The sequence below is a fragment of the Bombina bombina genome, chromosome 3 (genome assembly GCF_027579735.1).
Source record: "Bombina bombina isolate aBomBom1 chromosome 3, aBomBom1.pri, whole genome shotgun sequence".
Taxonomy (NCBI): Eukaryota; Metazoa; Chordata; class Amphibia; order Anura; family Bombinatoridae; genus Bombina; species Bombina bombina.
Window position 1 is genome coordinate 712,391,678 of NC_069501.1, and position 27,453 is coordinate 712,419,130.

The 27,453-nt window shown below is 37.0% G+C and overlaps 1 protein-coding gene across 7 annotated transcripts in view; it reads left to right on the forward strand.

The window, feature by feature from the left end:
- The window catches only part of NF1 (neurofibromin 1), a 1,508,106-nt gene that overhangs the window by 1,268,207 nt on the left and 212,446 nt on the right, over nt 1-27,453 (forward strand). For all 7 annotated transcript variants that reach the window (XM_053707520.1, XM_053707522.1, XM_053707523.1 and 4 more), the window contains one exon: nt 21,756-21,913. In XM_053707520.1, the coding sequence (XP_053563495.1) occupies nt 21,756-21,913 (158 nt within the window). The remainder of the gene's footprint in view (nt 1-21,755; nt 21,914-27,453) is intronic.

A 27,453-nucleotide genomic window follows, 5' to 3' on the forward strand; every position in this document is an offset into this window, starting at 1 on the left:
GTGAAGTAAGTTTGTGCTAGATTCTACGTTGATATGCGCTTCGCAGCAGGCTGAAGCCCGGTTTTCCTCTCAGAGTGCAGTGAATGTCAGAGGGATGTGAAGAGAGTATTGCCTATTTGAATACAATGGTCTTCCTCTAGGGGATCTATTTCATAGGTTCTCTGTTATCGGTCGTAGAGATTTCTTCTCCTACCTCCCTTTTCAGATCGACGATATACTCTTATATACCATTACCTCTACTGATTCTCGTTTCAGTACTGGTTTGGCTATCTACTTTATGTAGATGAGTGTCTTGGGGTAAGTAAGTCTTATTTCTATTTATGACACTCAAAGCTATGGTTGGGCACTTTATATGTAAAGTTCTAAATATGTGTTTAAACTTATATTTGCCATGATTCAGGATAATCAGTATTCCTTCATTCAGACTGTCAGTTTCATTATTTGGGATAATGCATATGAATAAATATTTTTTTCTTAAAGATTTTCAATTGACTTTTTACCCTGCGGGGGCTGTTAGGCTCGTGTGGGCAGAAAATGCTTCAATTTATTGCGTCATTCTTGGCGCAAACTTTTTTGGCACAAAATTTTGTCATTTCCGGCGCCGTAGTTGACGCCGGAAGTTTGTTCGTAGTTACGTCATTTTTTGACGCTTGTATGTTCAGGCGTTTTTTTGCGCCAAAAAATGTGGGCGTCGTTTTCGGCGTCAGAGGATGTGGTGTCATACTTGGCGCCAAAAATGTGGGCGTCATACTTGTTCCACTTTTTCTCACATTGTTTAAGTCTCACTTTTTTTGTTGCTTCTGGTTGTTAGAGGCTTATTTATTTTGCTTTTTTTTTCCCATTCCTGAAACTGTCATTTAAGGAATTTGATAATTTTGCTTTATATGTTGTTTTTTTCTATTACATATTGCAAGATATTTCATACACTGTTCCTGGATCAAGAAATGCTGAGGGATTCCTGTTGACTGATATCAGTCCTTCCAAAGCTAAGTTCATTTATTTTAATGTTATGAATGTTTATCTTTAGCTATGGTTTGTAATAAGTTATCATGATAAACTTTTACATGCAGAATCCAATAGTATTTATGCTTTATATATTGCTATTCTTTTTATGTCTTATGTACAAGATATACTTAGAAATTTATAAGAATATTTTTCTGATTCTATTTTAAAGGCTTTGTCTGACATCCCACCTTCTAATAAAAAAATGTAGGTCTTTTTCAAACTTCTTTTTTAGTTGATGAAGTTTCAATGACCAACAACATAATGAATTATCCTTCTCTGATGGTGTTTTTTCTCATTCAGAATTTTTCTTCATCAGATATTGACACTAACAAATCTACTTTTTTATTTTTTAATAGAGTACATTTGTTCTTTGTTCAAAAAGGTGTTGATTATTTTGGATATTGAAGTAACTAGTTATTTGGATTTTAGCTAACATTTAAATTCTGCTTATTTATCTTCTGTGATTTCTTCAGAGGTTTTTTCCAGTTCCTGATACTAGGGAATGGAATAGGCTGATAATTTTCTTTTAGTCCTTCTTTAAGGTTTTTTAAATTGTATTCTTTGCCAGCAGTTAGTTTTGAGGAAAGATTCCCCAAGTTAATGGGGCTATCTCTACTCCTGCTAAATATACTATTATTCTTATAGCAAATAGTATTTATTTTTTTCCTTCAGATGGTTGTATCTTATTTAAGGAAAATTATTTTCAGGTACTTTTATTAGACCTGTAATTTATTTGGCTGATGTTGCAATTGCTTCATCTTTCTGGTTGGATACTTTAAGATCAAGTATCGGATTATGATTTGTTTAGCATTGTTAAAAGGACAAAATCTACTACTCATTTGAAGTTCAGACTAAGTGCTATTGCATTGTCTTGCTATCTTGCATTTGTTGATTGTGCAAGTCCAGTGTGTTGACTGGTCCTTTAACTTGATTAACATGCTAATAATTTCATTTGTGTTGTCATTTTATTAAATATTTTCGCAAATTAGGTTTAATCTATGTCTTTAGCTATTTTAGCTAGCAGAACTTTGTGATATCAATCTTGGAATGCTAATTTGATTTCTAAAATCCATATTTCTTTTTTTCCAAGATAATCAATTATTTGGTTCATAATTGGATTCAATTCTTTAACTGTTACTCTGGGCTTCAAGATTGAGTTCTAAGACTAAAACTTTAAGCTTATATTAGTTTTCTGTTCTTACTAAGGAACGGAATCCTGAATTCTTCCCCAGGTAACATGTTTATAATTGGAAGTTGTTTTCTTCATTCAATTAAGCCTTTTAAAAGTTCAAAGTCAGCTCCCCAAATTTTCATGTAGGTGCGGTTCTTATTCCAGCTTGACTGGTAAGGGGCAGGTTAAGACTTTTTTGATATTTGTTTGGTTCTATTTGATCCAAACTTCTTAGACTTTGGGTACAGAATAGGATTCAGAGTAAAACCGTCTGTGAGAAGTCTTTTTTCTCTATCATATTCCAGCTATTCTAGTAAGACTAACACTTTCCTGAAGTGTGTTTCAGACCTATATGTTTTGGGTACTGGTGAAGTGCGGCTGGTCACCCGTTGGGGCTCAAGCACTGCTCAGACCTGGAGTTTTCTGGGGTATTTATTCCAGTTTCATTTTAGGAACTGGGTTTTGGGGTTTTATTCAAGACTATTCATTGTTCCAAAGATAGAAAATCTTTTTGAATTGTCATATAAGTGTACCATCTTTTAGAATGGTGTTTATATGGTCTATTCTGCCTTTTTGGTCAGTGATGGCATTATTTGTTTACAATAGATACAATAGATGCATATCTTCATTTTCTGTTTTCATTCAGATTAATTTCATTTTCTGAAATTCTCTTTTTTTGACAAGCATTACCAATTTGATGCTTTTCCTTCTGGTCTAGCGACAGCTCTAAGAATCTTTTCAAGGTTCTCAGTGTTCCTTATTTGGACGGTATTGTGGTACTGGCTCAGTCTTTTCGTTCTGCGGAATCTCATACGATTCAACTTTGTTGTTTCTTCAAGACATGGTTAGAGGATCTTTTTATCAATAGCTCCTCGATTCCTCACACAAGGGTCACCTTTTTTAGGTTTCCAGATAGATTGTGTCAATGTTTTTGTCTCTAACAGACAAGTGACAAGTTTATTAGGTTCCGTTTGTCGGAACCTTCAATCTCTATTATTTCCTTCAAGTTGCTATATATGCATGGAAGTTTTAGTTTTCATGGCTGCAGCATTGGATTCGATTCCCTTTGCTCATTTCATAGGAAACCTTTTCCAGTTTTTTATGCTGAATAATGGTGCAGGGATTCTAGGATATCACTTTTTATATCTTTGAATCCTAATGTTTTACTATCTTTTATTCGGTGGTTAAGATCACCATCATTTAGTTCTACAGGTCTCTTTGGTTCTTTCAACCTGGACCATGATCTCTACAGATGCGAATCTTTTAGGTTGGGAGGCTGTCTGATGATCTCTGTCAGCACAAGGGGTTTGGAAATCTCAGGAGGCGAGATTACCATTTGATATTTTGGAACTCCGTGCATTCTCAGAGTTCTTCAGTTGGTTTCTTTTTAAAGAAGAGACGTTTATTGTTTTTTCAGACAGACAATGTCACAACTGTGGCGTATGTCAATCATCAGGGTGGGACTATCAGTCCTTAGGCTGTGATAGAAGTATCTCGGATATTTGCTTGGGCTAAATCCAGCTCCTATCTAATTTCTGTGGTCTTTTTCCCAGGTATAGACGATTGGGAAGCGGATTGTCTCTGTTAATCAAGCTTTACATCCGGGAGAATGGTCTCTTTACCCAGATATGTTTTTCAATTTTTCAGATGTGAGGGCTTCCAGAAATAAATCTGATGGCATCTCATCTAAACAAGGAACTTCCCAGGGGCCTATTCAGGTCCGAGGATCCTCAGGCGGAATTAGTGTATGCATTGACACTTCCTTGGAATTATCAATCTGCCTATATTTTTTCATCTCTGGTTCTTCTTTTAAGAGTGATTTTCAAAATCATCAGAGAGCAATCTTTGGTGTGGCTGGTGGCTCCAGCATGGCCACACAGGTTTTGGTATATGGTTCTTGTTCGGATGTCCAGTTGCCAATCTTGGTTACTTCCATTAAGGCCAGACCTTATATTTTAACATTCGTTTTTTTCATCAGGAATTCAAATTATTAATTTGATGGTATGAAAATGTAACGCTTAGTACTTAGTCATAGAAGTTTCTCTGACTCAGTGATTAATACTATGTTGCAGGCTCGTAAATCTGTGTCTAGTAGGATTTATTATTGAGTTTGGAAGATTTACATCTCATGATGCTCTTCTTATGAATTCTCTTGGCATTCTTTTAGAATTCCTAGGATTTTATAGTTTCTTCATAAGGTTTTGTCTGCATGTTCCTTGAAAGGACAAATCTCTGCTTTTTCTGTGCTGTTTCACAGTAAGAATTGCTAAATCTTTCTGATATTCATTGTTTTGTTCAGGCTTTGGTTCGTATCAAGCCTGTCATTAAGCCAATTTCTCCTTGGAGTCTTAATTTGGTTCTGAAGGTTTTACAGGCTCTTCTGTTTGAGCATATGCTTTCTTTGGACATTAATTACTTTCATGGAAAGTATTGTTCTTTTTAGACATCTCTTCAGCTAGAACAGTTTTTGAATTATCTGTTCTTTCTTGTGAATCTCCTTTTTCTGATTTTTCATCAAGATAAGGTGGTTTTTGCTGTTCTCATTTCAATTTTTACCTAAAGTTGTGAATTCTAACAACATTAGTAGAGGAATTACTGTCCCTTCCTTGTGTCCTAATCATAAGAATTCTTTGGTAAGATTCTTACATTCTTTGGTAAGATTCTTACATTCTTTGGTAAGATTCTTACATTCTTTGGATGTGGTAAGAGTTTTGAAATATTATATTGAAGCTATTCAGATTTCAGACAGGCTTCTAGTCTATTTGTTATCTTTTCTGGTTTTAGGAAAGGTCAGAAGGCTTCTGCCATTTCTTTGGCATCTTGGTTAAAGCTTTTGATTCATCATGCTTATTTGGAGTCGGGTTAATCCCCGCCTCAGAGGATTACGGTTCATTCTACTAGGTCAGTTTCTACTTCCTGGACTTTTAAGAATGAAGCTTCTGTTGATCGTATTTGCAAAGCAATGACTTGGTCTTCTTTGCATACTTTTACTAAATTCTACCATTTTGATGTTTTCTCTTCTTCAGAAGCAGTTTTTGGTAGAATAGTACTTCAGGCAGCTGTTTCAGTTTGATTTTTCTGCTTTCAGTTTTTTTCATTATAAAAATTGAAACTTTTGATTTGGGTAGTGGATTAATTTTTCAGCGGAATTGGCTGTCTTTATTTTATCCCTCCCTCTCTATTGACTCTTGCGTGGAAGTTCCACATCTTGGGTATCTGCTATCCCATACGTCACTAGCTCATGGACTCTTGCTAATTACATGAAAGAAAACATAATTTATGTAAGAACTTACCTGATAAATTCATTTCTTTCATATTAGCAAGAGTCCATGAGGCCCACCCTTTTTGTGGTGGTTATGATTTTTTTGTATAAAGCACAATTATTCCAATTCCTTATTTTTTGATGCTTTCTCTCCTTTCTTATCACCCCACTTCTTGGCTATTCGTTAAACTGAATTGTGGGTGTGGTGAGGGGTGTATTTATAGGCATTTTAAGGTTTGGGAAACTTTGCCCCTCCTGGTAGGAATGTATATCCCATACGTCACTAGCTCATGGACTCTTGCTAATATGAAAGAAATGAATTTATCAGGTAAGTTCTTACATAAATTATGTTTTTTCTTGGGTAGAGGTTCAGGCTTGGTGCCCTCAGTATGGGCCGCCTATGTACCCTCCTGTCCTCTATAGCTTGGGTATTGTTTTCCCAAAAGTAATGAATGCAGCTGTGGATTCTTTCCATTTTAGAAGAAAAACATAAATTATGCTTACCTGATCATTTCCTTTTCTTCTGATGGAAAGAGTCCACAGCTCCCCACCCTAATTTTATGTGGGGCGTCCTTATATTCTTCTGGCACCTTTTACCCTGATATTTATTCTACTGTTCCTTGTTCCTCGGCAGAATGACTGGGGATGAGGGGAGTGGGAGGAGTATATAAGCCTTTGGCTGGGTTGTCTTTGCCTCCTCCTGGTGGCCAGGTACTTATTTCCCAAAAGTAATGAATGCATCTGTGGACTCTTTCCATCAGAAGAAAAGGAAATTATTAGGTAAGCATAATTTGTTTTTGTTTTTATATAAATAGACTTTAGATTTTCAGTTTTCTGTGGTGGGAGTCATCAAGACATAATTTGTGGGATTACACTCCAGTCCACTAGAATGTGGCAAAAACACAACAACATACCAGAGCTTTAATCCCTCCCACTCCCACAGAATCCTCCAGTCAAAATTTGATTACAAGATGGAGTGAGGAGAATTCTGAAGTATTAATCTATGCAATGTTGATAAGGGTTCCATCTCAGAGTGCCTCCTGAACCGAGAGGATTATAGTAGTCCAACCAGGCAGTGAGAAATCTTCCCTAAGTGTGAAAATGTCTCAGGCCCCTCAGGTGAAACGTGGACTTGTCTACCAATCCCTTGGTCTAATCGTTGTTAGATCCTTGGCACTTGCATTACTTCAGATGGGGCTGTCTACTAAATGCATTCATCAGTAGCGGAGTTATGCACATTATGCAAAGTTGTTGACAGATAAATACATTACATTTTCACTGGCTATTAGCAAGAACATGTACACATGGGGGACATATACAGACACTGCAAACCATATATATGCATTTTAAGCTTCTTTAAACACTTTATTTTTTACAAATTTTTAAGCGTTGCTTTACCTAGTTTCATGCCCTTGATGAGATTGGGTCATCATGCAGATCTCTGCTTGTGGGTTGCTGTTGATGATTTCCCACACTGTAGGCCACAATTGGTGGTGGTGTAGTGGGCTTTGGGAGTGTGTGGTGACATCACAGAGGAGTCAGGGCCATGAAATGACAGGCAGCGTGCAGACTGTTATCTCAATCCCAAAAAAAAATGAAAAAGCCAAAGTAAGACTAGTTCAATTGAGGTGGTAAAGTTTGGAAACTGGTGGTATAAACATTTATCTCCATTGAAGTCTATGGAAAATGTAATGTTGCCACCAGTTTCAGTATGGTTCTGCTTAACACCTTGATCGCCATCTTATAATGGAACTTCACTATGTGGTTTATCCTTTCTCTTTGAGGTTATCACTAGTAGAAAATTCATCATCATTCTTCATCATATCTTAACCCTTTAAGGACACAGCTTTCAGTTTGCTCAATTGCTTTATGACGGAAAAATTCCGTCATATGTCCTTAAGAGGTTAAAGAGCTATATTCTTTGTATACTTTGTAAATGCATAGTGTTTAATATTTACATGATTTGTTTATTAGAGTTTTTCTATGCTGCCAGGGCAGGTACCCATTATTGTGAAAAACCTGGCAGTTCTGCAAAACTATCCCCAAAATTCAGATTAAATAGACACTGCTGACTGTCATGCCACCTCCAGGAAAATTCAGGCTCATACACACTGCTGAAATTGAACCTTCACATGTCTTCCCTCATCAGGGCTCTCCCTAATGATCTGTCTAGAGCACCCAATCTAAAGAGGGGTACTTTAGAATCAGATGAGTTTTCTTCAGAGGATGAGTATGCTGAGACTCAAGACCCCTCTCCAGGGCCGCCACTAGAAATTTTGGGGACCCTGACTCAACCATTGATCAGGCCCCCCCCCCCCCACTCCTTTGACATGTGCAATTTTTGACCAAGTGACTAAAACGTATTTTTAAAACAATATGGAGTAAAGGAGCGCTGTGAGCTAAATAAGATAGTCTGGAGACCTCTATACAATTTGTCAAACATACATTTATTTTTAAAAAAGATTAAAAAGTTTCATATACTGGTATATATTAGGGACGTCTCCCTGAAATTAAAACAATTTTCTATCTAAAACAATACAGTATAAAGTGTTTCGAGTGCTCTTTTGTATAATTCCACCTTTCTGTTTTTAGTTATCCTGTTTCCACCTTAAATAATATGGTGCCGCAGCTGTAGTGGCTATTTTCTAAGCCTTTCAATCACAAAGTAACAATGTCTCTTTTCATGATTTTATGAATTTGTAATTATATAAGTCACTTATCGTTACAATGTCTTTTGATGTTTTCTGTAGTTTTTGTAGACTTGTTTGTAATACAGATATTTTAATTACGTATACAGATGGGCTTACCGGGTCTTCTGACACATCTGTGTCTGGTGTAAGTTTCTTGGGTGTCCAAACCTGATCCTCGCTTTTTTGTTTGTTTGGTATCGAAACCTGGACCACGCTCCTGCGTGTATGGGTTTCTTTTCTGCTGCCGGTCTGAAGCAACTTTCACCCCTGCAGTCTGGGTTCTTTGTTTCCCGGACAGCCTTCTACAACAGGTGATTACGATGCACACCTCCAGCGCGTGTATGGGAACTAGGACTTGGATTCGCAAACGGCCGTTTGTCTTAAACTTTCTTTCCCTCTCCTTTTTCAAAGTGGGGTTAGTTTAATGGGTGTCCAGTTCTTTGTAGTGTAGAGAACGTCTACGCGTTTCGCCAATAGGCTTTATCAAGACGGATGATTTTAGTTGTTACACCGGCAGTTTAAAAAGCCCTCCATTCATTTCTATTGGTTGATAGGTATACTGTTCTGATAGGTGTTTTTTTTTTTTTTTTTTTTTTTTAGAAAGGTGGATTTCTCAGATATCTTTAAGGTGGAATATTTTTAGGTTCTTTCTTTGTTACTTTATAAAAGTTTTGGATGTCCCCTGTTTGCTCTATTGTGTAAGGTGGAATGTTTTTTCTTTTTATCTTCTATATACACTTTCTATATTTGTTATATTTCGCTTTTTTAACAATATTCAAATTTTGACCTTCTAATCTTATGGTGGAATTATCAGCCTTCTATTTTATTTCATGATTATAAATGACTATATGCGTTACTATTGTAATAAACTATTTTTTCTATGTATGTGAAAAAATTAACGATCTGTTTTAAACAAATATTTCATTTCTAATTTATTATTCTTTGTATAAATTTGAACTTATATAAGTTTTTAAACTTAGTTATTTAGTTTTTTATGTAGTTGATTTGTTTTTTATTATTGCCTATACGTTGATATACTTCTAAATTTCTCTACTTTTTTGTAATATATTTTTATTTTCTTGTCAATTTATTTTACTCTTTGTCGATGACTTCTCTTTCATACAGTTTAGGGTACTTCAGAGATTTGGGGAAAAAAAGGTTTGATCTATAATATACTGTATTTACTTGTGTACTATTAATGGATTTTAATTTATGACAAGAGAAACGGGGATAGATCTAATTCTGAGTTTAATCCCGCAGGATAGAGGGTTTGCATGTTGTAAATTAGCTCAGCTTCTGTTCTTAACAATTTTTCTTCAAAATTCCCTCCTCTCCATTCTGGTTTGAGCTTTTTTATGCCCCAAAAAGTGAAATTTTTTAGATTATTATTATGGACTTCCCTAAAGTGGGTGTAAAGGTGTGTTTCTAGATTTCCTCTATCTATGCATGATAAGTGCTCTCGTATTCGTTCCCTTAGGGTTCTGGTGGTCTCCCCTATATATTGTAGATTACATGTGCATTGTATAATGTAGATGACACCCTTATCCTGACATCTTATGGTTTCCTTTATGTGATGTATCTGACCATTTTTATTGGATTTAAACCGGCTAATTTATTGCCTAATAGATCTTTTTCTAATGTGGAATCTGTTTTAAAATTTCTAAACTCACTGGGAGCCGGCATTAAAACAGATTCCACATTAGAAAAAGATCTATTAGGCAATAAATTAGCCGTTTTTTACCCCTGTTTTGGCTGCAGGTCGTGTAAATTCAGCAGTAAATGCAAGAACATTAAATCCAATAAAAATGGTCAGATACATCACATAAAGGAAACCATAAGATGTCAGGATAAGGGTGTCATCTACATTATACAATGCACATGTAATCTACAATATATAGGGGAGACCACCAGAACCCTAAGGGAACGAATACGAGAGCACTTGTCATGCATAGATAGAGGAAATCTAGAAACACACCTTTACACCCACTTTAGGGAAGTCCATAATAATAATCTAAAAAATTTCACTTTTTGGGGCATAAAAAAGCTCAAACCAGAATGGAGAGGAGGGAATTTTGAAGAAAAATTGTTAAGAACAGAAGCTGAGCTAATTTACAACATGCAAACCCTCTATCCTGCGGGATTAAACTCAGAATTAGATCTATCCCCGTTTCTCTTGTCATAAATTAAAATCCATTAATAGTACACAAGTAAATACAGTATATTATAGATCAAACCTTTTTTTCCCCAAATCTCTGAAGTACCCTAAACTGTATGAAAGAGAAGTCATCGACAAAGAGTAAAATAAATTGACAAGAAAATAAAAATATATTACAAAAAAGTAGAGAAATTTAGAAGTATATCAACGTATAGGCAATAATAAAAAACAAATCAACTACATAAAAAACTAAATAACTAAGTTTAAAAACTTATATAAGTTCAAATTTATACAAAGAATAATAAATTAGAAATGAAATATTTGTTTAAAACAGATCGTTAATTTTTTCACATACATAGAAAAAATAGTTTATTACAATAGTAACGCATATAGTCATTTATAATCATGAAATAAAATAGAAGGCTGATAATTCCACCATAAGATTAGAAGGTCAAAATTTGAATATTGTTAAAAAAGCGAAATATAACAAATATAGAAAGTGTATATAGAAGATAAAAAGAAAAAACATTCCACCTTACACAATAGAGCAAACAGGGGACATCCAAAACTTTTATAAAGTAACAAAGAAAGAACCTAAAAATATTCCACCTTAAAGATATCTGAGAAATCCACCTTTCTAAAAAAAAAAAAAAAAAAAAAAAAACACCTATCAGAACAGTATACCTATCAACCAATAGAAATGAATGGAGGGCTTTTTAAACTGCCGGTGTAACAACTAAAATCATCCGTCTTGATAAAGCCTATTGGCGAAACGCGTAGACGTTCTCTACACTACAAAGAACTGGACACCCATTAAACTAACCCCACTTTCAAAAAGGAGAGGGAAAGAAAGTTTAAGACAAACGGCCGTTTGCGAATCCAAGTCCTAGTTCCCATACACGCGCTGGAGGCGTGCATCGTAATCACCTGTTGTAGAAGGCTGTCCGGGAAACAAAGAACCCAGACTGCAGGGGTGAAAGTTGCTTCAGACCGGCAGCAGAAAAGAAACCCATACACGCAGGAGCGTGGTCCAGGTTTCGATACCAAACAAACAAAAAAGCGAGGATCAGGTTTGGACACCCAAGAAACTTACACCAGACACAGATGTGTCAGAAGACCCGGTAAGCCCATCTGTATACGTAATTAAAATATCTGTATTACAAACAAGTCTACAAAAACTACAGAAAACATCAAAAGACATTGTAACGATAAGTGACTTATATAATTACAAATTCATAAAATCATGAAAAAAGACATTGTTACTTTGTGATTGAAAGGCTTAGAAAATAGCCACTACAGCTGCGGCACCATATTATTTAAGGTGGAAACAGGATAACTAAAAACAGAAAGGTGGAATTATACAAAAGAGCACTCGAAACACTTTATACTGTATTGTTTTAGATAGAAAATTGTTTTAATTTCAGGGAGACGTCCCTAATATATACCAGTATATGAAACTTTTTAATCTTTTTTAAAAATAAATGTATGTTTGACAAATTGTATAGAGGTCTCCAGACTATCTTATTTAGCTCACAGCGCTCCTTTACTCCATATTGTTTTAACACTTTGTAATTCTATACGGTAATTATAGGGAAGATTACCTGTAAAGGAGCTTTAAGATTAGATTCCGGGCGCAGTCTCTGATTGATCCAAATTTAAAACGTATATTTAAACTTGGAAATGTTGTAAAAGTAGTAACATACACACACAGACACACTCATACACTGAAACACACAAACACACTCACACATAAGGATTCACATATAGACACTCTAGCAGACACGCAAAGAAACACACTCAGACACAGAAACCCAAACAGACACTTAGCACTTGTTTACATTGACCTGACAAGTAATGACGTAAACTACAGTTTTGTAAACAAAGGAGATTTAGAAAACAAAATATGGAGTTCTGATTATCTTTTTGTAAAGGAAGATGACAGCTAAATTATGACAACAGCATGCAGTAGCTGAAAGGAAGGGCCCTGAACTGACTAAACAATAATTTAAAGGTTAAATGGTGGATTGGTTACTTCCGGAAAGGTCTTGTTAGTCTCAAAGTCTGTAGAAAGATGTGAATAATTACTAGTAAGGTAAAAATGTCCTAAAAAGGAACAGACAATGGACCCACACACAAACTCAAACTTGCACATACACCCAAGGAAACACTGACAGAGACAGCCTCAGAAAACACACAAAGACATACACACACACACAGAGAGACAACCACCTGAAAAACACAGAAAGACATACATACACACACCCTCACTGAGACATCCACAGAAAACGCACAAAGATATACACACACCCTCACAGAGACACCCACAACATACATACACACACACACCCTCACAGAGACACCCATAGAAAAAGCTTGAAGACATATGCACACACACTCAGACATCCACAGAAAATGCACAAAGACATACACACCCACCCTCACAGAGAGACCCACAGATAAAAAAAATACACACACATAGAGACACAAACCAAAGCACAAAGACATAAACACATACACCCACAGAAACACTCACAGGAGGAAACATTTATGCACCTTGCATCCCCTAAATCAACAGTGTGTGACATGCATGATAAAAAAATTTGCAGAAATTAAGAGATCACTTTTTAAAGAATCATATTTGTAAATGTGCAAACAAAAATAATTCTGTGAATTCAAAATTGTACATTAATGAGCTGGGTAGATGGCTAGATGAAGAAAAGTACCTTTAAAAGGTTGACATATGTTTGTTTGTTTTTTCCCTATTTCCCCCAACCAAGAGCACCACTTCAAATATAGTGTACAAATTTTCCCATCTGTCAGCTGTACTTATGGATTTTGAAAATGCTGTACTCTATATGGTCTTGGTGGGACCATAAGCTGTGGTACTCATACCATTAGATCTGGTTAAATGCAGGATTTAGGCTTGTTGGTATGTATTTCAAAACTAAGTCAGCTGTAGTGTAAACTGAACAGTTTTAAGTTAACCTGTCTCATTTCAAACACTGAGCAATCTTAGTCTGAGAGTATAAAATTTTATGCAGATGTAAAAATCTTAGATAAGATGCCTCCTTGCATCTGGAAAGTCCTTGCATAAAGGGGCAGTAAACTGGAATATAATATATATATAAAATGCATATCTGCCAAAAGGGCATCTACCATTTGTGTATTGAGTAGGAAACATTTCTGCATGGTTTTAAATATAGAATTTCTACAGCATTGTGAAATAATCATAAATACACTGCTGCTAAAAAAAATTGTTTTTATGAACCCCTAGCCCCACCATACAACTACTACCACACTGAAGTTACAATCCAAAATTGCACAAAAAAATAAAAAACATTTGCTAAGTAAGTCCTACCTCCTCTTCAAATTAAAGTGATCTGCCGTCTGACTCAGGCACACACTGTACAAAGTGCCAAGTCTGTCTCACACTGAGCATAGTGGTTTAGTGCACACTAAGAAATCCTCTCAAATACTAATACTTTACTCCTTGTAATAATTTTTAGTTCTTCCCTCATGGGGCCCCCCTGGCTCATTGGGCCCCTGACAGGAGTCACCCCTGTCACCCCCTGATGGCGGCCCTGCCCCTCTCTAGAACTTTGGGAGAGAACATGTCCGGCAATTTCAGGCTAGAGCACATTTATGCCTTATAGCAGGAAGTTTTAAAGGCTTTAGAAGCAGAGGGTTCTCCGACTCCTGACAAACCATCTGCTAAAAAGATATTGAAGTTCTTTAAGCCTGTTCCTAAGCACTCATTTAATTTCCCAGTACCTGATTCAGTTACTGAACTGGTAACTCAGGAATTGAACAAACCAGGTGTACCCTTTGTTTGGTCCCAGAAGTTCAAGGCTGTTTTCTTTAGTGCAAGAGGGACAATATATGTCTACCTTTTGATTTAAAAGACGTTGATTTTCATATACCTATTTACACAGAATGTGTAAAGTTATTTAGATTTGCTATTCTAAACAAGCGTTATGATTTTGTGGTTTTTACGTTTTGGCTTTGCCATAGTTCTCAGGATATTTACTAAGATCTTTGGAGTGTCCCTCCTAGTCTTGATCATAGAATCTGTGTCCCAATCATGACAGACCAACAAAAAGATAACCTTCACCAGGCACGTGCTAAACTTCAGCACACTCTGCTTCCATATTTTGTTCATGTATTACTGCACATTCCACTAGAGCAATTGCTTCTTTCTTTCATGTAATTAGCAAGAGTCCATGAGCTAGTGACGTATGGGATATACATTCCTACCAGGAGGGGCAAAGTTTCCCAAACCTCAAAATGCCTATAAATACACCCCTCACCACACCCACAAATCAGTTTTACAAACTTTGCCTCCTGTGGAGGTGGTGAAGTAAGTTTGTGCTAGATTCTACGTTGATATGTGCTCCGCAGCAGGTTGGAGCCCGGTTTTCCTCTCAGCGTGCAGTGAATGTCAGAGGGATGTGAAGAGAGTATTGCCTATTTGAATTCAATGATCTCCTTCTACGGGGTCTATTTCATAGTTTCTCTGTTATCGGTCGTAGAGATTCATCTCTTACCTCCCTTTTCAGATCGACGATATACTCTTATATATACCATTACCTCTACTGATTCTCGTTTCAGTACTGGTTTGGCTTTCTACTACATGTAGATGAGTGTCCTGGGGTAAGTAAGTCTTATTTTCTGTGACACTCTAAGCTATGGTTGGGCACTTTTATATAAAGTTCTAAATATATGTGTTTAAACATTTATTTGCCTTGATTCAGGATGTTCAACGTTCCTTATTTTCAGACGGTCAGTTTCATATTTGGGATAATGCATATGAATAATTCAATTTTTTCTTACCTTAAAATTTGACTTTTTTTTTCCTGTGGGCTGTTAGGCTCGCGGGGGCTGAAAATGCTTCATTTTATTGCGTCATTCTTGGCGCAAAAATTTTCTTGTCATTTCCGGCGTCATACGTGTCGCCGGAAGTTGCGTCATTTTTTTGACGTTTTTGCGCCGAAAAATGTCGGCGTTACCGGATGTGGCGCCATTTTTGGCGCCAAAAGCATTTAGGCGCCAAATAATGTGGGCGGCTTTTTTGGCGCTAACAAATTCGAGCGTGGTTGTCTCCACAATATTTAAGTCTCATTATTTATTGCTTCTGGTTGCTAGAAGCTTGTTCATTGGCATTTTTTTTCCCATTCCTGAAACTGTCATTTAAGGAATTTGATCAATTTTGCTTTATATGTTGTTTTTTCTATTACATATTGCAAGATGTCTCAAATGGACTCTGAATCAGAAGCCACTTTTGGAAAAACGCTTAACTGAGTTTCAGTTCTACCAAAGCTAAGTTCATTTATTTTAAATGTTATAAATGTTTATCTTTAGCTATGGTTTGTAATAAGATATTATGTTATACTTTTACATGCGGAATCCATTAGTATTTATGCTTTATATATTTTCTTTTCTTACAAGAAATATTTAGAAGACTTATAAGAAATATTTTTCTGATTCTATGTTAAAGGCTTTGTCTGACTTCGTGCCTTCTAATAAAATTTGTAGGTCTTTTTCACTTCTTTTTTAATTTTTGAAGTTTCAAATGACCAACAACATACTGATTTATCCTTCTCTGATGATGTTTTTTTCAGAAATTTTCTTCATCAGATATTGACACTAACAAATCTACTTTTTTATTATTTTTCAATTATTAAAGTACATTTGTTCTTTGTTGAAAAGGTGTTGATTATTTTGGATATTAAGGTAACTAGTCCTTTAAGACTAGCTGACATTATTTCTGCCTATTTCTTTCCAATTCCCTATACTAGGGAATGGAATAGGCTGAGAATTTTCTTTTATTCCTTCTTCAAAGGTTTTTAAACTATATTCTTTGCCAGCAGTTAAACTCAATTTGGAGGGTTCTCCAATTTATTGGAGCTATCTCTAATTCTACTAATTATGCTATTGTTTCTATAGCAAAATAGTATTTATTTTCCTTTAGATAGTTGTATCTTATTTATGAAAAATTATTTAGTTTCAGGTACTTTTCTTGGTCCTGTGATTTATTTGGATATTGCAATTGCTTCATTTTCTCTGTTTACTTTAAGATCGAGTATCAGATTATGATTTATTTTAGCATTGTTAAAGGGACAACATTTACTAGACTAGGTGCTGTTGCATTTGTCTTGTTGTTTTGCATTTATTGATTATGCAAGTCCACTGTATTGGCTGGTCCTTTAAACTGGACTATCATGCTAATAATTTCATTTGTGTCTTCATTTTATTGAATATTTTCGCATATGAGGGTTAATCTATGTCTAACTTTTTTAGCTAGAAGAATTTTGTGATTTAAAAAAAAAGAAAAGAAAATCCATATTTCCTTTGTTCTAAGATAATCAATTATTTGTTTTATAATTGGATTCAATTCTTAACTGTTACTCTGGGCTTCAAGGTTGAGTTCTAAGACTAAAACTTTAAGCTTATACTAGTTTGGTTGTTCTTATTAAGGAACGAATTCCTGAGTTCTTTCCCAAGTAACATGTCTATAATTGGAGTTCGAAATCAGCTCCCTAATTTTGCGATGTACGTGCCGTATTCCAGCTTGGCTGGTAAGGGGCAGGTTAAGGCTTCTTTGAAATTTATTTTGTCCAAATTTCTTTGATTTTATTCCAGCAAGGCTAACACTTTCTTTAACTGTGTTTCTGTCCTATATATTTTGGGTACTGTTGAAGCATGGCTGGGCACCCATGGGGTTCAAGCGCTGCTCAGACCTGGAATCTTCTGGGGTATTTCTTCCAGTTTCTTTTGAGGAACCGGGTTTTGGAGTTTTATTCAAACTATGTTGCCTTTTTATGGTCTTTGATAGCATTATTTGTTTTCATTAGATACAATAAATGCATAGTTTCATTTTTCTGTTTTCATTCAGATTATTTTCTGAGGATGCGGAATCTCATATGATTCACTTACTCTTCAGGACATAGTTAGAGGATCTTCTTTTCTAAAGCTCTTGATTCCTCACACAAGGGTCACCTTTTTTAGGTTTCCAGATAGTTTGTGTCACTGTCCTTGTCTCTATCAGACAAGGGATAATGTTATTGGGTTCCGTCTATCGGTACCTTTAGTCTCTATTATTTCCTTCAGTTGCTATATATGCATAGAAGTTTTAGGTCTTATGGCCACAGCATTGGATTCAATTCCCTTTGCTCATTTTCTCTAGAAAGAACCTTTCCAGTCTTTTATAAGTGTTGTTTCTTCAAGAACATGGTTGGAGGATCAATTTACCAAAAAGTTTGTTTGATTCCTCAGACAAGGGTAACCTTTTTTAGGTTTCCTGATAGATTCAGTGTTCTTGATTCTGTCTCTGACGGACAAGAGGCGTCTGAAATTGGTTTCAGCTTATCGAAACCTTCAGTCTCAATCATTTCCTTCGGTAAACTTATGCATGGAAATTCTAGGTCTTATGACTGCTGCATTGGACGCGATTCCCTTTGCTCGTTTTCACATGCGACCTCTTCAGCTCTGTATGCTGAACCAGTGGTGCAGGGATTATACAAAGATATCTCAATTAATATCTTTAAAACCGATTGTTCGACACTCTCTGACGTGGTGGACAGATCACCATCGTTTAGTTCAGGGGGCTTCTTTTTGTTCCTCCAACCTAGACTGTGATCTCAACAGATGCAAATCTGACAGGTTGGGGAGCTGTATGGGGGTTTCTGACAGCACAAGGGGTTTGGGAATCTCAGGAGGTGAGATTACCAATCAACATTTTTGGAACTCCGTGCAATTTTCAGAGCTCTTCAGTCGTGGCCTCTTCTAAAGAGAGAGTCGTTCATTTGTTTCTAGACGGACGATGTCACAACCGTGGCATATGTCAATCATCAAGGAGGAACTCACAGTCCTCTGGCTATGAAAGAAGTCTCTCGAATACTTGTATGGGCGGAATCCAGCTCCTGTCTAATTTCTGCGGTTCATATCCCAGGTATAGACAATTGGGAAGCGGATTATCTCAGTCGCCAAACACTACATCCGGGCGAATGGTTTCTTCACCCAGAGGTATTTCTTCAGATTGTTCAAATATGGGGACTTCCAGAAATAGATCTGATGACTTCTCATCTAAACAAGAAGCTTCCCAGGTATCTGTCCAGATCCAGGGATCCTCAGGCGGAAGCAGTGGATGCATTGTCACTTCCTTGGAAGTATCATCCTGCTTATATCTTTCCGCCTATAGTTCTTTTTCCAAGATTCTAAAGGAACGTTCGTTTATTCTGCTGGTGGCTCCAGCATGGCCTCACAGGTTTTGGTATGCGGATCTTGTCCGGATGGCCACTTGCCAACCGTGGACTCTTCCGTTAAGACCAGACCTTCTATCGCAAGGTCCTTTTTTCCATCAGGTTCTCAAATCCTTAAATTTGAAGGTATGGAGATTGAACGCTTGATTCTCAATCATAGAGGTTTCTCTGACTCTGTGATTAATACTATGTTACAGGCTCGTAAAACTGTATCTAGGAAGATATATTATTGTCTGGAAGATTTTCATTTCTTGGTGTTTTTCTCATCATTTTTCTTGGCATTCTTTTAGAATTCCTAGAATTTTACAGTTTCTTCAGGATGGTTTGGATAAGGTTTGTCTGCAAGTTCCTTGAAAGGTCAAATCTCTGCTCTTTCTGTTCTTTTTCACAGAAAGATTGCTAGTCTGCCTGATATTCATTGTTTTGTACAAGCTTTGGCTCGTATAAAACCTGTTATTAAGTCAATCTCTCCTCCTTGGAGTTTGAATTTGGTTCTGGGGGCTCTTCAAGCTCCTCCGTTTGAACCTATGCATTCGCTGGACATTAAATTACTTTCTTGGAAAGTTTTGTTTCTTTTGGCCATCTCTTCTGCTAGAAGAGTTTCTGAATTATCTGCTCTTTCTTGTGAGTCTCCTTTTCTGATTTTTCATCAGGATAAGGCGGTGTTGCGAACTTCTTTTAAATTTTTACCTAAGGTTGTGAATTCTAACAACATTAGTAGAGAAATTGTGGTTCCTTCATTGTGTCCTAATCCTAAGAATTCTAAGGAAAACTTGTTGCATTCTTTGGATGTAGTTAGAGCTTTGAAATATTATGTTGAAGCTACTAAGGATTTCCGAAAGACTTCTGGTCTATTTGTTATCTTTTCCGGTTCTAGGAAAGGTCAGAAGGCTTCTGCCATTTCTTTGGCATCTTGGTTAAAATCTTTGTTTCATCATGCCTATGTCGAGTCGGGTAAAACTCTGCCTCAAAGGATTACAGCTCATTCTACTAGGTCAGTTTCTACTTCCTGGGCGTATAGGAATGAAGCTTCAGTTGATCAGATTTGCAAAGCAGCCACTTGGTCTTCTTTGCATACTTTTACTAAATTCTACCATTTTGATGTGTTTTCTTCTTCTGAAGCAGTTTTTGGTAGAAAAGTACTTCAGGCAGCTGTTTCAGTTTGTTTCTTCTGCTTATAATTTCAGTTTAATTTTCATTATAAGATTTTAACTTTATTTTGGGTGTGGATTATTTTCAGCGGAATTGGCTGTCTTTATTTTATCCCTCCCTCTCTAGTGACTCTTGCGTGGAAGATCCACATCTTGAGTAGTCATTATCCCATACATCACTAGCTCATGGACTCTTGCTAATTACATGAAAGAAAACATAATTTATGTAAGAACTTACCTGATAAATTCATTTCTTTCATATTAGCAAGAGTCCATGAGGCCCACCCTTTTGTGGTGGTTATGATTTTTTTGTATAAAGCACAATTATTCCAATTCCTTATTTTTTATGCTTTCGCACTTTTTTCTTATCACCCCACTTCTTGGCTATACGTTAAACTGATTTGTGGGTGTGGTGAGGGGTGTATTTATAGGCATTTTGAGGTTTGGGAAACTTTGCCCCTCCTGGTAGGAATGTATATCCCATACGTCACTAGCTCATGGACTCTTGCTAATATGAAAGAAATTAATTTATCAGGTAAGTTCTTACATAAATTATGTTTTTTGGGTCTTTCGTAATAAGGCCTCTTTAGACCACCTGGTCTTCTATGTATACTTACTAAGTTTTATTTTTTTTTCCTCCTCTGTGGTTGGTTTTAGCAGGAAAGTACTGCGGGCCGTACACACCTACCTTACCTGTCTCTTCCGCCCGCCCCCTAATATCATATGATGCCTCATGTACTCTCACTATCTTATTAAAGAAAACAGAATTAATGCTTATCTCTTTGTCCTTCCCTGCTTTTCTTTTTTTCCTCCTCAACTTGGCTATATGTTAGATTGATGCTTTCTGGGAGAGTGGGGGGGGGTTTAAAATTCTGGTATTGTTGTTTTCGCCACCTCCTTGTGGACTTGTGTGTAATTTCCCATGTGAAAACTTGAGGGCTATCATTAAATAAATTAATTTATCAGGGAAGCATAAGTTTCTTTTTATATTAGTATCTTTTTTTCTCATAAGCTTGGACCTCGATCACATACTTAGCGATGTGCTCAAAAACCAGCGTTGACATTTTTTCCTCAAATCGCGCAATCACAAAGCTGGCGCAGCACACAAGTTACGCGCATAGATTTTACACGTCATTTGCATTTTTTACTCCCATAGACTAACATAGAACTGGCGTCGGCAGTCGGTATCACAAAGGCAGCGCATGGACTTACACGCGCACAATGGATGTATTTTACTCCAGTTTCAGCTAGCCACACATAGGCAGATACAGCAACCCTTGCGCACAGTAAAAAAAGCAGCGTTAGTCCCTGGAAGGCTGAACAAATACCTAAAGCATGCGCTCTCGCATACATTTTAGACACATGTATCAAACATTTAACCCTTGCATGGCCACTTAATAAATTAAACCAGTATCCACCCTCTGCAAGTGTGTCAAACAGGTACCAACCAATCACAAACGGCACAACCTGATTACTTACCATGTTTCCCTTGCAGTTTCTGAGATGATTTTTACGTTTGAATTCAACATAAAAAAACCGACTATTTTTAACTTGCAATATACTGGCATAAATTACGCCAGAAATGTGTAGTTGCGCATATTTCTGAAACTCGCCAGTTTGTCCTACTTACGCCAGTATATCATATGGCGGCGTGTGTTATTTGATTCACCCGATGTGCAAGGTGAATTTACAGGCGGCATGTGTTTACGCAACATGTGATCATGCCCTTGATGTCTACTATGATAAGCTAAGTTGCAGAGGTTAAATGTTGAGCAAGTGCTCTTGCCTACATAGTCATTGTTACTACTACTCACATTATCACATTGTGCTGCCACTTTGATCTTAGTCGACTGAATGTAGAAAATTACAGTATTGATTGATAGTAGAAAAATAAATAAAACATTTGATAACTAACTTTTTTCTATTTATACATAACTGAAGTTCCGTGTGATTTCCTATAGGTTACCAAACATTATACACCAGTCCCAGAAATTGTACTGTTATATTTGTTAGATGGCAAGCATTTGTGTTTTTAAATATTGATTTTTATTTTTTTATTACAGAACATTAAAGGAAACTCAGCCATGGTTGTCTCCAAAGGGATCTGGTGTGCTTTTGGCTGCAAGCTACCCAACAGTGGGGCAAGTCAGCCCCAGAACCAGGAAGTCAATGAGTTTGGATATGGGACAACCATCTCAAGCTAACACTAAAAAGCTTCTAGGTTTGTTGTATATTGCTTACTCTCTGATTCCATAGCTATAGTAAAAAAAAAAAAAGGAGTGTTTTTCGTTTACCATCACCAGATACTAAATATGGTTTTGTAGAAAATGTAATCTATCAAAATATTAATTGACTAAAACATGAGTCGTCATATTATGTTTATACGTTATCTTTGTTGCCTATGTACTTGCCCCCCTTCCATTTTGCAACTATAACAGCCACCGCTCTTCTGGGAAGGTTTTTACCTAAGATTTTGAAATGTGTCTGTGGGAATTTGTGCCTATTCATCCAAAAAAACATTTGTGAGGTCAGGCACTACTGTTAAATAAGAAGTTTTGGCTCACAATCAGCATTTATATTAATTCCAAAGGTGTTCAGTGGGTTTGAAGACTTAAAATATGTGGCTTGTCAGATAATATGTTCATGGACCTCACTTTGTGCACAGGACACATGCTAAACAGGAAAGGGTCTTTACCAAACTCTTTCCAAAAGGTTGGAAGCACACAATTGTCTAAAATGTCTTTGAATTTTATAGCATTAAGATGATGCTTCACTCAGAGCTAAGGGGCCTAGCTCCAGACCATTATTCCTCTCCCACCAAACCTTACAGTAGGTACTATGCATTCCGGTAGGTAGTGTCCTGGTATCCACCACACCCAGATTCTTCTATCAGAGTGTCAGATAGTGAAGCGTGATTCATCACTCAAAAGAAAATGTTTCCACTTCTTCAGAGCTCAGTGGTGGCATGCTTTACACCACTCCAGCCATGGCTTTGCGCTGTGAATATTGATTAGTCATGGAAACCTTATTCATGAAGCTCCCAAATGCACAGGTCTTGTGCTGATGTTGCTTCTAAATGTAGTTTGTAACTGTGTAGTGAGTGATTCAACAGATAAGCAATTTTTTATTTTTTTTTAACAAGCTACGTGCTTCAGCACTCAGCAGTCTCACTCTGTATAGTGAACCACTACATGGCTGAGCTATTTTTGCTCCTATATGCTTTCACTTCACAATAATAGCACTTACAGTTGACTGGGGCAGATCTAGCAGGGCAGAAATTTCACAAACTGGCATCCTGAGCTTTTCAGTACAGTCCTGTTTGTCTGTTGAGATTTCATGGCTATGTACTGGATCTTATTAACTTGTTAGCAATGGGTATGGCTGAAACATATAGTGCTAGTTTACACGTGGAGCACTAATTTGTGTGCCCGTAAAAAGGCGAATTGGCTTGTTTATGGGCGCACAATAAATAACAAGCCGTTACAAGTGGCTGGTTATTGCTACCGCAAGCTTCAAAAATTAACCAGAGGTCAGACTAGCTCCTTGAAAAGTCAGCTCCTTGAAGGGTCAGATTTCAGCCTTGAAAAGCCTGCTAGCTTGCCAGACATCCAAACTTTTGTGCAGGCTTTTATCAGGGTTAGACAAGTGGTTTAACCAGTTTCTCATCCATGGAGTCTCAATTTAGATTTGAGAGTATTGCAAGGTAAGCCTTTGAACCTATATATAATCTGGATATTCGGCTTTTGCCTTGGAAAGGTTAGTCAACCAGAAGGTTTTCGGTAATTTCTGCATTTTTTGTGTGTCTCATTATTTGGTGTTTCATCAGAGCAAGGCGGTTCCAAGGACCCAGTTTTGTTTTTTTTCTTTCTTAAAAGTGGAATTTTAATAAAAAGATTGATAGATTGAAGTGATGAGTTCCACATGATTTCCCTTGTACAATAGTTTTTTTGTTTGTTTTTTGTTTAAATAATTGTTATTGAGGTTCAAGTCAAGGCATACAAACAGTTTGTCAGTAAGTGGCATACATTAAACTTTGAGAGCTACAAATTATAGCAAATATAGGTCCAAAAGGATGAACATTACATATGTACAGGGAGTGCAGAATTATTAGGCAAGTTGTATTTTTGAGGATTAATTTTATTATTCAACAACAACCATGTTCTCAATGAACCCAAAAAACTCATTAATATCAAAGCTGAATAGTTTTGGAAGTAGTTTTTAGTTTGTTTTTAGTTATAGCTATTTTAGGGGGATATCTGTGTGTGCAGGTGACTACAACTGTGCATAATTATTAGGCAACTTAACAAAAAACAAATATATACCCATTTCAATTATTTATTTTTACCAGTGAAACCAATATAACATCTCAACATTCACAAATATACATTTCTGACATTCAAAAACAAAACAAAAACAAATCAGTGACCAATATAGCCACCTTTCTTTGCAAGGACACTCAAAAGCCTGCCATCCATGGATTCTGTCAGTGTTTTGATCTGTTCACCATCAACATTGCGTGCAGCAGCAACCACAGCCTCCCAGACACTGTTCAGAGAGGTGTACTGTTTTCACTCCTTGTAAATCTCACATTTGATGATGGACCACAGGTTCTCAATGGGTTTCAGATCAGGTGAACAAGGAGGCCATGTCATTAGATTTTCTTCCTTTATACCCTTTCTTGCCAGCCACGCTGTGGAGTACTTGGACGCGTGTGATGGAGCATTGTCCTGCATGAAAATCATGTTTTTCTTGAAGGATGCAGACTTCTTCCTGTACCACTGCTTGAAGAAGGTGTCTTCCAGAAACTGGCAGTAGGACTGGGAGTTGAGCTTGACTCCATCCTCAACCCGAAAAGGCCCCACAAGCTCATCTTTGATGATACCAGCCCAAACCAGTACTCCACCTCCACCTTGCTGGCGTCTGAGTCGGACTGGAGCTCTCTGCCCTTTACCAATCCAGCCACGGGCCCATCCATCTGGCCCATCAAGACTCACTCTCATTTCATCAGTCCATAAAACCTTAGAAAAATCAGTCTTGAGATATTTCTTGGCCCAGTCTTGACGTTTCAGCTTGTGTGTCTTGTTCAGTGGTGGTCGTCTTTCAGCCTTTCTTACCTTGGCCATGTCTCTGAGTATTGCACACCTTGTGCTTTTGGGCACTCCAGTGATGTTGCAGCTCTGAAATATGGCCAAACTGGTGGCAAGTGGCATCTTGGCAGCTGCACGCTTGACTTTTCTCAGTTCATGGGCAGTTATTTTGCGCCTTGGTTTTTCCACACGCTTCTTGCGACCCTGTTGACTATTTTGAATGAAACGCTTGATTGTTCGATGATCACGCTTCAGAAGCTTTGCAATTTTAAGAGTGCTGCATCCCTCTGCAAGATATCTCACTATTTTTGACTTTTCTGAGCCTGTCAAGTCCTTCTTTTGACCCATTTTGCCAAAGGAAAGGAAGTTGCCTAATAATTATGCACACCTGATATAGGGTGTTGATGTCATTAGACCACACCCCTTCTCATTACAGAGATGCACATCACCTAATATGCTTAATTGGTAGTAGGCTTTCGAGCCTATACAGCTTGGAGTAAGACAACATGCATAAAGAGGATGATGTGGTCAAAATACTAATTTGCCTAATAATTCTGCACTCCCTGTATATGACAAATGCTAATTGAGTATATACATTGTTTGCCTGTCAACCGGTATACCTACTAAATGGTTCCTGAGGCCACTCTTGGACCTCTCAATAATGTAGAAGATGGAAGTAGAGTAGGCAGTTAATAGAAGGAGATCATTCTTGTGTCTCAGATGGTGAACCTTATTTTTCGGGGGAGGGGGGTAAGGGGGGTAAGTGTAAAATGAGGGAAGCACACTATGATAAAACTTTAGCGTTACCAGGTGATATATGAAAATAAATATAAGCATGTATAATATTCCTTGTAAGTTGTTCAGTCTGTCACTTATCTTATGTAATTACTGGGGGAGTCCATTCTATGATGCGTGAGGGTAATGCTAAGGCAAAATAGGAACTACTTTTCAACTAACCTATATCCTCAGCATCTGGACTGGAGTAGTGGTTACTTTTACAGCTGTATATATTTACTATGGGTAGTCAAATCACTTGGGAAACCGGTGTTAGTCAGATGCTTCTATGATAAACCAAGTAGAAGTACTACTTGGGGTCAGAGAATATTCAACGGATGCATTTTCCGATGTTTACAAAGTAAACTATGTCGGGGGGGGGGGGCGGAGAGGTAGTAAGGGAATGGAAATAATTTTATAGTGTAGATGACAAGTACTTATAGAAAAGTAGTATGGTTCTAAACTGATTGGGAGCAGATATGTAAATAAGAATATATATGGACCTCGCATTAACTGGAACATATCTTGTAGGCAGGTAAGAGTAAACCGTTTGTTCCAGAAATTGTTATGCTCTTGATAAAGGCTTCTTTTAGCTGAAACGCGTTAAGCTGTATTTTAAATAAAACCTGAAGCTGCACCTGAAGACACCTTTGTGATGATTTTTTAAAAAAAGCTTATTTTAACTGCAATCTTGTGAGTATAACCAGTTTGTGTGCCTACCACATTGAGGCCCATTTATCAAGCTCCGAGAACCGGGAGAGCCGGGGCTGTCAGCGAGCACCTGAAGGGAAGTGCTAACATTGCTTCATACTTACATGGCTCTATGTGAAGCACATTATACATTGTTTGTGTTCTATTTAATACCGTACAGGTGTGTGTATGTATATATATATATATATATATATATATATATATATATATATATATATATATATATATGTGTGTGTGTATATATATATATATATATATATATCCTCCATGTGTATCTGCACTCACAATATCTTTCAGTCATCAACCAGGGTGCCAAGTCAGTAGTATTCACAGTCAATTCCAACAAAGGACTGCACTCGCTGGATTTTATATTAAAAAAAATTAATTGTGGTAACGTTTCGGAGTCCTTAGACCCCTTCCTCAGACCAGAACATATATATATATGGGGTACGTAGCTGAATGAGCTGTGGAAAATTGTGAGGGGATACTCAATAACAAGCCAATACTTGTAGATGTAGTTTCCCAATATAATGGGAGGTAGTGGGAGTCCAGAAGACTTATATAAGTTAATACTGTAAATCATATAAAAGGAACATAACCAGTGCAAAACCATTAGACATTAAACCATCTTCAAAAATTAAATCTGAAACTGTATATAATACAAAACTGGACTAAAACCAGCACAGGTTGATCTATCTAGAAGAGAGACAGAACTATAAGCAGGATATAATCTAGTAGGTCTCACCAACATATACATATTGAGCATGTAAGTATATACTAAACAAGAAACTCAGTTTATGACCCTCGTCAAATCTAATATATTTGTCAATATTCATAATTTCAACAGTGGCATCTATAAAACTGCTTCATTGGGACATGCTGAAGGAGCAGGTCTCTAAACATAAAAAGGGTTTAGCCTATCACTCTCTTAGCTGAGGACACAACAGCGGTCATCCAGTCTTTCTTCATGGAACTTGGTTTCCACAGTCAGAATCCAGCAATCCACACTGAATTCCAAGACCAGTTCTGATCCTGCCAGTTGGTAAGGTTTAGCATAGCCCTCAGCTTGTCTCTCCGTTGCAGGATGGTATTCTCGATATCAGGGCTCCAACCAAGAGTTCCAAGGTGTCTAGAATTCTCTATGTCAGATCTTGTGGCAGCAATCTGATAACTAGCTGGGTATCGCGGT